Source organism: Phocoena sinus, chromosome 7 (genome assembly GCF_008692025.1).
Source record: "Phocoena sinus isolate mPhoSin1 chromosome 7, mPhoSin1.pri, whole genome shotgun sequence".
Classification (NCBI taxonomy): domain Eukaryota; kingdom Metazoa; phylum Chordata; class Mammalia; order Artiodactyla; family Phocoenidae; genus Phocoena; species Phocoena sinus.
The window spans coordinates 28743721-28757876 of record NC_045769.1 but is presented as its reverse complement, the minus strand read 5'-3'; the positions used below and the strand labels follow the sequence as shown (position 1 = coordinate 28757876).

The 14156-nt window shown below is 40.3% G+C and overlaps 1 protein-coding gene across 3 annotated transcripts in view; it reads left to right on the top strand.

The window, feature by feature from the left end:
* CCNYL1 (cyclin Y like 1) overlaps nt 1-14156 on the top strand; it is a 35654-nt gene that overhangs the window by 17175 nt on the left and 4323 nt on the right. The window contains exons 4-8 of one of the 3 annotated variants that reach the window (XM_032636861.1): nt 226-326; nt 4046-4081; nt 6263-6314; nt 7273-7392; nt 11683-11753. In XM_032636861.1, coding sequence (XP_032492752.1) covers nt 226-326; nt 4046-4081; nt 6263-6314; nt 7273-7392; nt 11683-11753 — 380 coding nt within the window. Of the gene's footprint in view, nt 1-225; nt 327-4045; nt 4082-6262; nt 6315-7272; nt 7393-11586; nt 11754-14156 lie in introns of all 3 variants that reach the window. The other 2 variants (XM_032636860.1, XM_032636862.1) reach the window with 2 other exon arrangements.

Genomic DNA, 14156 nt, shown 5'->3' with positions numbered 1-14156 from the left:
ACTATATCAAAGCAGCATTTTATAACTCATTTCTCAAAGCTCGTCTGTGGAAGTCAGAGTATAGAGGTTTCCCATAGAGCTGCACATGATATCACACTCAGGGAGTTCATGGAGTGTAAGAAAAATCTTAATGCTTTATCGTTTGACATTTTAACCAAGGAAAAAAACACACTTTTATAGGTTTAACTTACTGTGACATTTTCTTCTATTTCCCTTCCCCTTCAGGTATCTCCAGGGCAGCTTACTAAAAAGTATAGCTCATGCTCAACAATATTTCTAGATGACAGCACAGTCAGCCAGCCTAATCTTAGAACCACAATAAAATGGTGAGTACAACTAGGTTGCCAAGGGCTGAGTGACAGACCCCCTTATCGCTAAAAGCATCCTAGCCATACATAATTTCATTCATTTGAATTGTCCTTTTCAGTGATCAGGTTAAAAAACTGGTGTCAACTATATATTGATTTCAAGGACCTAAATATGAATTTTCAGTTTCCATTGTAATCTTAGAGTGCATGATAGAAGGGAAAGCCAGTTAGCAAATAAGAAATCCCAGAAAAAGTATAAATCTTTATTTGACGCATTTCTGTTGTTAAGACATTGTTGAACATAATGAGAAAGAGAGGTACTTTTTATTGGCTATTTCTAGAAAAAATTATTTCTTTATGAGCTGTAGTCCTAAAACAACATATACTACTTTGGAAGCTACTCTTAGAAGAAGGAACAGATTGTCCCCTACTGGCACCAAAGTGAATCTGCATTGAAATTTAATTGGATTTTGTCAGATTTATCCCACTGTGCATTTTTTTTCCTGCACTATTTCTGTATGAAATTTTACTTCTCCTTCCTGTCCCCCAAAGCGGGGGAAAATATATCAAACCAGTCTTAAGAAATACACACTCAAGCTTAATTTCTTTGTAGAAGAAATTTGTTCAACTATAGATTTAATTTTTGTTTATATATATAAATATATCTCCAACACACAACTGTATCAATCACAGCAGAGAACAATAAAAGAGATGAGGTTTCAGAAACATGGCTGTGGTCAGGCTTATACTTAAGAAGACACGAACAGTGTCATGATGACGAAAACTATTCCTTAATTTCTGGGAGCACCTCATAGTCCACAATTGGAGACGCACTTTCAAAACACCCTAATGATGAACCTTTCAAGTTTATTTAAGAGAAAAAAACCAAACGGGATGCAGAGCTTCTTGCCTCCTCCCTCGCGGTTGTCCACGAAACATTAACATCTCCTTAGGATATGAACGTTGATTTTCCAGGACACAGTTTGGGAAATGCTATTTGAAAATATTAATATCCTTATCCTTAATTTTATTTTTCATCTTAAGTTTATATGCTAATTATATTTTTAATTGGTTTTTAATGTACCAGCTTTTTTTTAGCTATTTAAATTATCAGTAACTTCTACTTTAATTAAAGACAGCAAGTTCACAGTTATAATAATGTAACTTTCCTCTCTTGCTTACAATAATAGTTGCAGTCAAATCATGTTTCAGCAAAAACTGAGCCCCATCTCTCTCTAAAGTCCTGAGTTTGGGCACTTATCACATAATCACTGAATGTTTTTATTCAGCCAAGACACTGAATCTGTGGGTACAAAAACCACCCTACTTTGGCTAGAGTCACAGCTTCTTTTGAATTCAAAAGAGTCTGATGTCCAGTATATAATTCAAAAGTACTTTGAAGATTAACCTTGCTCAGGGACTTCCCGGGTGGTGTAGTGGCTAAGAATCCACCTGCCAACGTGGGACACGGGTTCGAGCCCTGGTCTGGGAAGATCCCACATGCCGCAGAGCAATTGAACCCGTGCGCCACAACTACTGAGCCTGCGCCATAGAGCCCGCGAGCCACAACTACTGAGCCCGCGAACCACAACTACTGAAGCCCATGCGCCTAGAGCCCATGCTCCGCAACAAGAGAAGCAACCACAATGAGAAGCCCATGCAGCACAATGAAGAGCAGCCCCCGCTTGCGGCAACTAGAGAAAGCCTGTGCGCAGCAACAAAGACCCCACGCAGCCAAAAATAAATAAAATTTAAAAAAAAAAAAAAGATTAACCTTGCTCAGACAAGTAGGTTTCATCCTTTTTTTTCCAACCTAGTCTAATTTTTGGAAGTATAGTAAATTTTAATTTGCTCTCATTAAGTTTTTAAAATGATCATCACATACATTATTGGTGAAATAAAGGTTTACTGAGAAAATAAATAGGGCCAGTTGGCTTTTAGGAATGATTTTGAAAATGTTTATCATGGGGTTAGTTTTCAGTGGGGTAGTTGTTCTCAGTGGGGTAGGTGAGCCTTATTAGAATCACTTATGCAACTTCTCAAGATACATGTTTCAGGATGCACAGAGTCCATCCGCCTGCCTCCAAGACACAGTGTCTGCCTGTCTGTCTGTCTGTCTGTCTCTCTCTCACCCACGCACACACCCCTTTTGACAGGATGGGGAATGATGGGAAGCATGATCATATGGACAGAAGCATCCCGAGGGATTCTCTGATCTTAACCCTAACTCATTCGTTCCTGAACTTTGCTGCACACTGCAGTCATCTGGGGATCTTTAAAAACAATCCTGCTGCCCAAGTCATACCCAGTGCCGGTTAAATCAGAACATCTTGAAGCAGAAGCCAGGCAGTTTTTAAAGCTTCTCAGATGATCCCGGTGTGCAGCCGAGCTTGGGAGCCACTATTTGGTTAGAGGGCAGGAGAAAGAGAACTGCTTCTGATAATTGGTGGGACCTTGGGTAAGTCAGTATTAAGCCTTGGTTCCCTTATGGGTTGTTTAATTAAATATCATCTACGGTTCAGTGGTCCTTTCCATCATAAAACTTCTGTGATTTTAAAATCAATTTGAAGATGAAACTTTGAAGCACTATAGAAGTATCCATCTTTGATGCTAACAGTGTTACAGGCCTTAATACAAGTGCTAAGATTCTATAGACCTATTATAAAATTCAGATTTGCCTTCCCTCAATTATTTTGAGTTTCATTTTAGACACGAGAACAAAGGGGAGCATAAAACTTAACCAGAGAACCCCTTTGTTGCCTAATATACAACATCTGTGAATAACTTAGGAATATAGTAACTTAAAAAAGAGTACTTAAGGGGCTTCCCTGGTGGTGCAGTGGTTGAGAGTCCGCCTGCCGATGCAGGGGACACGGGTTCGTGACCTGGTCCGGGAAGATCCCACATGCCGCAGAGCGGCTGGGCCCGTGAGCCATGGCCGCTGAGCCTGCACGTCCGGAGCCTGTGGTCCGCAATGGGAGAGGCCACGACAGTGAGAGGCCCGCGTACTGCAAAAAAAAAAAAAAAAAAAAAAAGAGTACCTAAGGACTTGTATCTATCTGTTCGTTAATACTTTATTTAAAATAATTTGGAAATACCTGTCATTAATAGTATACTGTGTAGTATTATGCTGTATTATTAGCACTGCTTATTTCAGGATAGCTAGACCTATCATCAGTTTTGTGGCTATAAAATTTTGCTATTAAATTTTCTAATAATTATATAAAAGTGATTTTAAGTCATTTTGGTATAGAGTACTTTTATTATTTACTTTTAGGGAAATAATGGAAAACGGATGGGTAGGTGGATAGCGAACTAAATCAACTGAAATGCAGGGGCTAACAAAACCCCCCCCACACACACACACACATACAAACTACTATATGGCTTAAATTTAAGCATGTGTCTAGATAGATATAACTTGTACATGACAGAAGGTTTTGTGGGTAGAAGGACAAATGACAGGGGAAATATGTAATAATTTATATATTATAATAATCAACCAAAACATGCCTTCTAACAGCATATCTAGCATTTTGGGTCTCCTAATTTTGCTAAAAGCCGAAGAACCTAAAACAAGGGGGAAAGCACCCATGTGGTACTGTTCTGAATTAGAGGATTTCAGGGCCACTGGGCCTCTGGAAGGTCTTCCCTCCTTGCTAACCCCTTTTTTAAAATGTCTTCAGGCCTGATATGATAAAAATCAGTTATTACAATGTATTTTTTTCCCTCCACAGTGTGACCTTAGCAATATATTACCACATAAAGAACAGGTGAGCTCTTTTAAAACCTATCTTGTTATTCCAGCTAATTAACTTACAAGGTAACAAGTTTAGTGTTAGGTAATAACTATAGATGTTACTGGCATAAGCTTTTATTATTAGAGTGCTTTTATTACAATATTGAAATGAATCATTTTTATCTTAGGACTCTTAATTCTTAAGTTACCGAGCATCCCAAAGAGTGTTTGTTTATATGGGTTATATTGATAATTTACTGTATTAGAAATTGAAATTGAGAATTTAAAAAATTAAATCCATTGTATGTTAAAACAGGGTTTTCCTTAGCACTATGGAAATTTTGAGCTAGATAATGCTTTGTTTGGGGTGTTGTCCTGTGTGTTATAGGATACATAGCAGCACCCTTGGCCTCTGCTCACTAGTTGCCAGTAGCACCTTCTTCCCTCCACATTACGAAAACCAAAACTGTCTCCAGCCATGGCCAGAAGGACGAAATCACCCCTGATTGGGAACCCCAGTGTTTAACATAAGTCATTTTTTTTTAATGAAAAATAACTATTTTCCACAACAAAAAATGTTGAGAGAAAAGTATCTCCTTAATAGAAGACAGCTGATTCTCATATCTATTCTGTCTTCAGTCATTTGTTTTGAAGAAACAATATGAAGAAGATCCAGTCATGTGCAGATATATAGTTGGAAAAAGGTGTATTTTTAAAGCCTTCAGATAATTTGGTATATTCTTTGATACTGTACCAAAAGTCTGCATGTGCTAGTTTCTTAAATTAGTTAAAATGGAATTCTAAATCATATCAATGAACTTGTAGTAAATACTATGTTAAATTAATACCCATTGATCTGTCATGCATATTGAGTAGATCTTTTTACCTGTACGTGACTTTATAATATTATACGTTGGTCATTTGGAAAGTATTGGTTCACATTTCTTTAGACAGTGTCAAAAACTCACTTTTGTTAGTATCACCACCAATCTTACCAGAAAAGTCTTTTAAGTGTTGAGAAGTTGTCAAGTTCACAATAGAAGGTACAAGTTTTCCAAAAATCCTGATATTCTTAGCTTGATGGCTTGAATTTTATCATTGGCAACAAGTAACTTTAGAGTTATTTTCCTTGAAGTGACAGGCTCACTTTGTTCATATTTGAAAGAATGACTGTCAGTTGTACATTCAAATAACGATGGCGTTCGATGAAAAAAGTGTTTCAAATAAAGATGATGTTCTATGAAAAAAATGACTTACCACTAAGTCACAAGTGCTTTTCCTTAACAGCCATATTTCAGTATGTAAAAGTGCTTAATGCATACTTTCCACTTATTCAGAATATTAAAAAGAAGGACCAAGGTTTAAGAACACTATTAATTTTTACTCTTTTATCAAGGATGTTCTTAAAGCAGAATTTTAACTGCAAGTGGCAGTGAATAATTGAATGACTTCTAATTCAGTTTGGTACCACTGCCTTGATTCACGCTCAGAAACCAGCAGTTTTACCCACTTTTGCTTTTATACATCCATAGCAGATGTCACACAGTGCGAAGGGCAGGTAGTGTCTTAGTCTTCTTATAAAAGCAGTTTTGACCTCTTGGGCCTCCCGAAGAGGGGATAGGGGAGAATCCCAGAGGCCTGCAGACCACATTTAGAGAACTGCTGTTTAGATGAGCACAATGTATTAGTGTGGTGAAATTTTAAATAAAAAGCCTGGTTTCTTTTAAAATAAAAAGACAATTACATTTTTAACTCAAACTATTTAAAAGAGACAGGAAGAAATACACAATAAGAATTTAAAGAACTAAAGAGAAAAAAAACGGGAAAAAACCATGAATGTCATATTCACATTCATTGAAGTTAGAAGAATTTATTGCCCACCACCACTGCTTTATAAGATGTTCTTGCATATTCCAGTGTGAGGTTAGAGGAGTGAAAATATATTGGCTTACAAGCATTGCCTGTTAGGGAGGGTCAGTGCTTATAAAGGCAACTCTGGCTGGTTGTTGTAGAAAAGATTTCACAGAACTTGATGTGCTGAGTAAAAATAGGTCAGGAAACCTTTCTAAGGGCGGAATCCAGGAGAAGAGTTTATACAACTGTTTGCTTTGTTGAAGGTTAAGCTTCCTCTACCCCTCTCTCTACTCCTAGCAGATATTTTACTAAGATAGTAACTCCTGAATTAATTTTTTAAATGCACATTCTTATTTTATAGAGATGCAGATAGATCCTTGGATATTTTTGATGAGAGATCACATCCACTCACAGTAAGTGTCAGTTTTATTGAAGTTGTACTTTTCTCTTATACAGTTGTGTTTATTTCATGCTGATTTGCTTTGAAATTAATTACTAGAAGAAAATTACTTCCTCCAGCTCGAAGTCAAATTCATCTTCCTGTAAGTCTTCTTCCCCCCGCCATGTTGTGTCTAGTCATTTTACCGAAGGCATGTTGTATAAGGGGTTGATGGATAAGAACCGAGTTGCACTTTGTATGAATAGTGAGCAGGTAAGTAAACATACCCAAGTAACAGAAAATGTATCTTTTGAAAGGATGATTTTCCATAGCATCAAACAATATAAATATTTGTAAATAAACCTAATATGGTAAGACCTTTAAGAAGAAAATTAGAAAACTGTTTAAATTTTAAACCAATTAAAATGACAAAATTTTAAAATTCACTTCTTCGGGTGCTCTGTGGCCACATGTGTCTGGTGACTGCTGTATAGGACAGCACATTCTTAGAGCCTTATGGTTACAGGACACTGGAAATGTGTGACAGAAAATGTGATATATGGTGATCAGCAAGACTTCTGAGCCTAAAAATATTGGGTTGGCCAAAAAATTTGTTCGTTTAGTGAATATATTGTCCAATAAAATTCTTGGTGAAAATGAAAACTGTGTCTTTTATTTTTACTTAAAACCAATTGAACTTTTTGGCCAACGCAGTAGTTTACATTTGGTTAGAATTCTGTGGGGAGGAAGGTGGAAATACATAAGTTTTCTGAGGTTGTGCCTGTATTTTTCTTTAATGAATGGTGGCGAGTATTGGATCTCTGTGGTATTTTAGGATCCCATTGTTTATGTTTAAAAGACTACAAGACATATCACCCAATCAAAATTCTTTTGAGGGGCACGTGGGCCCAAGTGTGAAGACTGCTATCTTAAGGGTACTTTTAAGTATTTTTCTTCGAGGGATACTTATATTGCATGTTTTCTCCTTTCAGCGAGAAAAGGTTCCAGAGGAATACTTTAAGCATGATCCTGAACACAAATTCATTTACAGATTTGTTCGCACTCTTTTTAGTGCCGCACAACTAACGGCTGAATGTGCAATAGTAACTCTGGTAAGATCTTTTCGTTCCTAAAGCGTCTGTAGAAACTTCTGTCTTGTACACATGGTATGGTCCTGTTTTTCCCAAATGAAAGTAGGTTCCTGAAATGATCATTAGAACTTTATTAAGAGAAACCTATCAAAAGAAAGTAAAGTATACACATTTGAGCTTTAATAATCATTATGATTTTAAATGTTGCCATTGCTTTTCTCATCACAAAACAATTGCTATTAAAGGCAGCAGGAGAGATTTCTGGCTTCTCCTTCCACACCTGAGGACACACATGCACGTGCAGTGCACACACGCACACACAGACGACGCATGCTGTGGTGGTAGGGTGGGGCGATAACTGAACTATCTGGTCCACAGGCAGAGACAGGTTCCGTGTAGCTTGAAGCTGAGTCCCAGACTGTACTGCCTAGGCAGTTCTGATGTGTGTCCTGATCCTCGGATAATGGTGTTAACCATCCCTGCTGTCCTCCTATTGCCTGCATGTGAAGTTGCCCAGGATTAGGGTGCCAGTAGTGCTTCAAAAGGCTTTACTCTAGTTAGCCTGCTAAGCTACAGCTGTAAGGACCTTTTTGTCATCCATTCTGAATTCCTATGGTAAGATTTTATCATTTGAATAATAAATCATTTTCAAGTGAGAGGTAGTTGGGATTGTTTTACTCCTCCCTATAGCAAACCTGTAGGGGGGAAAGTCAGCTGCATGGCCTGCAGGGAAGGAATACTTAGGCCATTCACTGCCTGCTCCTATCAAGGCAGAATTTAGGAGAGGAGGCTTGTCCTTTTGAAAAGAGACCCCTCAGTGGGTACTGGATCTGACACAGGCCTTTTCTTGGCGCTACAGGCCACTTGGAGTGCTTAGCACATGCTTGAGAGAGGCAGGAATGGTGCTTGCATGTGGAGAGCTAGGAAATGCAGGAAGGAGAGCATTTGGGTTGGAAGAGGGGCATTTCTTTGTAGCCAAGTTAAGCTTGATGTACCTGCGAGACAGCAGAATGGCAGTGTCTAGTAATCATTTGAATATATAGGATTGGAGCATGAATCTGAGCTAGAGGGAGGGAATTAAGTGTAGCTGTTCAAATGCAGAGGAAGTATGTAAAATGAAAAGTGGGTGGGTTTCCCTGGTGGCTCAGTGGTTGGGAGTCTGCCTGCCGATGCAGGGGACACGGGTTCATGCCCCGGTCCAGGAAGATCCCACATGCCGCGGAGCGGCTGGGCCCGTGAGCCATGGCCGCTGAGCCTGCGCGTCCGGAGCCTGTGCTCTGCAACAGGAGAGGCCACGGCAGCGAGAGGCCCGCGTACCGCAAAAAAAAAAAAAAAAAAAAAAAAGTGGGTAGAAGGTAGATCTGTAGGGACTATCAGCACTTAAGGGACAAATCCCCAGAGGAGCCGCTACAGTGGTAGGAAACCCAGCAGAAAATCATAAGAGACACCAGGAGAGGTTCGAGAATAATGTGGTCCAAACGCTAAATGCTACCAAGAAGTTGCTCATGTCATAAATACCCACCGAATACGTACTCTGTGTCACTTTTCTACATGTGGGGGGTGGAGGACAGAATAGGTTGGATAAATAAAGTTCTTGCCTTTATGGAGCAACTGTGGAAGACGTAAATGTTTTTTTTTTTAATTGGAGTACAGTTGATTTACAGTGTTGTGTTAGTTTCAGGTGTATAGCAAACTATGTTTTTTTTAAATGAGTGTTTTGAATTTTTATTTATTTTTATTTATTTATTTTTTGTGGTACGCGGGCCTCTCACTGTTGTGGCCTCTCCCGTTGCGGAGCACAGGCTCCGGACGCGCAGGCTCAGCGGCCATGGCTCACGGGCCCAGCCGCTCTGCGGCATGTGGGATCCTCCCGCACCGGGGCACGAACCCGTGTCCCCTGCATCGGCAGGTGGACTCTCAACCACTGTGCCACCAGGGAAGCCCCAATGAGTATTTTTTAAAAGATGACTATTTCAAGAGAAAGCAAGGTAAAAGAGAAAGCAAGGTAAAGGGATAAAGTGATTAGAGGGGCTTCCTAAAAAGATCAGGAAGAGCCTCTCTGAAGAGGTGATGTTTGAACCCAGCACCTGGCTGAACTGAGGAAGAGCAGGAACGCTGGCATTACGGGCAGAGGGGACGAGGGCAAGGCTCTGAGATAGGAACATGCTGTGTGTTCAAGGAAAAGCAAGGTGGCCATTGTGATCAGAGTGAGGAACGAGGGAAAGAACATAGGTGATGAGGTCACAGAAGGACAATGCCGTACCGCACAGGGCCTCGTAACTTGCAGGCCACGGGAAGAAGGTATTTGTTTGATGGGAAACCTCTGGCAGATCTGGAGCAGCCGCATAAAGTACTCTTAATTTAAGAGGCTCTCCTGGCTGCTTTGGGGAGAACAGACTGTACTCTGTTGGGAGGCAGAGTGCAGGCAGAGAAGCTAGGCAGTGGCAGCGATACAAGTCAGAAGTGACAGACAGAAAAGCGGTCAGGGTACCAGTGAAGGTAGAGATAACGAGAAGTTCTAACAGATTGGAGCAGGATGACTCAAGTGCAGGCTTTTGGTCCCAGCGACTGGGCGTGTGGCAGTGCTCTTTCAGTATGAGGGAAGGCCTGGGGAGTGGAGCTCTGGGATGAAGAGCTCTGGGTTGTTTGTGTGAAGGCACCGGTGAGCGTGGCAAGAGTAGCCTCTGTAGAGTGGTAGCGGCAGGAGGCTGACTGAAGTGGGTTAAGGAGAGGATGGGAGATGAGGACGCCGTCTGGGGGACAGGCTGGGGACATGTAAGCATTCACACTGGAGGAAGCCTCTGACAGAGAGGGAGAAGTTGTTCAAAAAGAGACTAACTGTGCGAACAGTGTTCTGCAGAAGTGAGATGGGATCAACTTCATTCAGAGAAGAGTTAGCTTCAGTGAAAAGAAAGAAATCTCGCTTTCTCCGAGACAGGAGGGCAAGTGGGATAAATGAATATCGGCACGTGTACCAAGTTTGCCAGTATAAAGGTGAGAGGAAGTTGAGAGATTGCCAGTGTCGTTTCAGTGCCTCTGATTAGTCCCATAAAGTAGAGAGTTGAACCTTGCAGGGAGAGTCGTTCTTAGGGTACTAGAGAGTGCTGAGTTCTCTGGGGAATGGGAGCAGAATTTCACTAAGAACATATAATCTCAATACCCGTGTTTGAAAACACAGTAGAGTTTGGGGAGCGTTGGCGAATCTGAGCTGTCAATCTGATAACCCTTCAGAGAGTAAACATACTCTTTAAAACTGGACATTTTTCTTTTTGTCAAATGGCATATATACTCTTCTGCAGAGGTAACAACAAATCACAGCTTACCTCTATAATCTTTACTCAGCTGTTAACTCCATCCAGTTCTTTGTGGGATAGACATTTGATACGTGTAAAAGAAACCATGAAATCATCTCACAAACCAGCAGGTTTAGAGGAGCCCCAGGGATACAGACACAGGCAGCTCTTCCCACCTTAAAACCAAAAGAATTGACTAAGCTGCAGATTATGGAAGACAGAAATGAATAATGAAATGATAATGGAGATGTGAAAAATAGGGGATATGAAAAGGACTACCCTTTGTATGCATGTGTGTTCCTTAAAAAGGCACTAAAATATGGGAATACTTGACAGTTGTAAAGCCCCTTTGTACTGCCTGTCCTGCTGTGCCACACAGCAGCCACTGGGAGGCTCTCTTGACCACCAGTTTTTATCTTCAAGTTCATGCCACAAAAGGACTGGTTACTCTGAAGAGAAGATAAAGATGTGCTCAGTCTTACCAGAATTTTACACACTCAAGCATTATGTAAAATCGCCATGCAACCACCACCAGTCTGGTAGGTACATTGCACGTGGTAGGCACTCAAGCATTTACTGAACAGTTGAAATCGACCCTGGGCTGTATGTGCTGCCCTTTACAAGTGGGTAGGTAATAATACAATGCGTGTCTTTGGAATGCCCTTTGCCGAGATGTCCTTTCAGTCCTGTGACCAAAATTGGGTTGGAAATTCACACGGGCAGAGTAGAAATATCAGACTAACAGAAATATCTGACTTACAACCGTGACCTGGCCTCTGGCCTTGGCTTGGCTGAGCAAAGTCTTTGTAGAACCTAGGAATAAAAGGCATGTCAAAAAGAGATGAAATCTGTCATTCCTAACAATTCTTATCACAGCACTTAAACTGAACTAAAATCAAAGATCAGTGCTCTACTTTTGCAGGTTTACTTAGAAAGGCTTTTAACTTATGCTGAGATCGACATTTGCCCCACTAACTGGAAAAGAATTGTTTTGGGAGCCATTCTTCTTGCCTCCAAGGTTTGGGACGATCAGGCTGTATGGAATGTGGACTACTGCCAGATCCTCAAGGACATTACAGTTGAGGACATGTGAGTTTGTAAGGTTACGCTGAACTTTGTAACCATTTTCCAATGCCTCATTTGCTCCCATAAAGTTTACATTTTAAGAAATGTTACATTGTGCAGAGAGCTGAAATAGACATAAAATTGCAGACTTCTTTCTATCTAGCTGTAGTATAACAATTTGTATTTCCCCTCATTAATTGGTAGGTCTTGATGTGTTATTGTTGTAATATTCTGCTTGATAAATTGAAATTGTTTTTCTGGTGGTTTTTGCCAAACATTTTACAAGCTCACTACCAGAACAACATGGTACAGCAAGTAACTTCACAGCTTTCTTAAAGCTGTCTACCAGGTCCAGTCCATTTTTAAGGGGCACATGCCTGGACTTTGAAGCAAGTGGCCACTGTTAAGGTCTTAGGGCCTCTAGACTACTGACAGGTTATAATTTCAACCTGAGTCACACATTGTGTATTTGCTTTTGCTGGTCTTTTTCTCCTTTTTATCTGAGGTTCTGTTGTTACAGAAACTATGATGTACAGGCAGCCACATATAAAGGTTTCAGATCCCTGTGTTCCTGTCTCCTCCCCTAAAGTCTGCTGAGTTAGGAAACACCTACCTCTCAGGTAGGCCGGGAAGCATCACTGGGGCCTCACCCAGGGCACTCAGCAAACACAGCAGCAGCACTTTGTGGGGCCTTGAGTTAACTAGGCAGGTTCTCCTCACAGATGGCACGCTCACATTGGCATGAAACACCAGGCTTCCAATCTGGCTCTGGTGAAGGGCCCCAAGGGTGGGAAGCAGGATGAGCCAGAGAGGTAATTCCAGCAGACTCTCGAAGTGCCCGCTTGACAGTGCAAATGTCTTTGTGGGTGACATGCAGGAAAATGTGAAAGGACACCTGTTGATTATATTGGACAGCAGAGGCCGATCAAGGTGGCAGGCAGGAGCAAGAGTTTGTTTTTGTTACCTTTGCCTCTTACTCTAGATAATTCACAATTACCACAGTGCATATTTACAGCTGAAGCGAGGAAAGTTGTGACTAAGAGATGGGACCAGTGACTGTCAGTAGCTGTCAAAGTGGCTTTTGGTGAAAATGTCCACTTCGGTGATAATGTAAACCGGGTGGTCATGGTGATATTGCTGGTAGCAATCTTAGCAAACAGTGTAACAGCAGATAATGAATTTGAAATGAATAGAAGTACTTTGGGAAGTTGCAGAAACTAAAGTGACGTTGACCAACACTATCATCAGTCTTTAAACTGGTCCCTTGAAGGAAGGAAAATTTGTAATCGCGAACACCATCCCTGCCATGATGGCAGCTGAAATTTTCTCAGAATCTGCAACTGAGCTGACTGGGGCTCTGGTTCCAGGTACAACATCAGAGAACATGCAGGGAAATGTGTGGGGTGTTCATAGATGTGAGCCCAGGAGCATTGGCGGCAGTGTCCAGCTATGAAGAAACTAATTCTAAACAACGCTTTTCCATGTAGAACAGAGAATCACCAGGAGTTATGTTTATAATAGGCTGCTTTTGTTTATGATCTTTGGAAGTCAGAAAGCATTACAGCAAAGTGTTTAATACACATTTGTTTCATCCCTCTGCTGTTGACCACTATTTGTAATGGTCTCATTTTGAGTCTGAATTGAAAAATTGCTGCCTATCTGCTTTTCCTTAAAACTTTCTAACACCTATGTGTCTTGTTAAATATATATTTCCCTTGAAAAGAGTAAGTTAAACTGAGCAGCTGCTGTTCAGAAAATTTGCTGCGCCTGTAGATGGTATGCTCTTCAGCCATCTAGCCATTTAAAAAACAACAAGAAACACAGAAGATGCATTTCTATAGGCATAATGCTTTTCTTCAGTGATTAAAGCTCTATTAATAGACATGTTAATCCTATGAAGTACTGTATTTCCACACAGTTAAAATGTATTAGTGGAGAAAATATAAAAGGGATAGTGAAGTGCATTTATTCCTGTAGTAAATTAAGTCCTGATTAGCTGATTATCAAAACATTATCTGATTTACATTTCTATAGACTTCTGGCCGTATGAACAGGAAATTAATTTTGGAAGTAGGTTCAGTTAGGTTTAAAGTTCAACAAATGAGAAACCTCATTTCTGCTCATACTCTGCTCTCCATACAGGAGGACATGGAGCATTTGTTGATTTATCCAATGGATAAAATATTAACACTTTAAAACCAAGAAACCAAATGTATTGTAAAATAAGCCACTCGCATGTTTGTTTGGGTATTTATCATTTTTATTTATATAATCATTTTTATTTATATAATCAGCTCTCTAAAGTGATTGCTGTGAAAAGTGGTAAGATGTACTCTAATTTTATAGTTGTTAAACATTTGGCAAGCAAATGGCTGGATATGGTCATATAGCAGAAGCCTGCTCCCAACACTCTGCTTTCCCACTTCA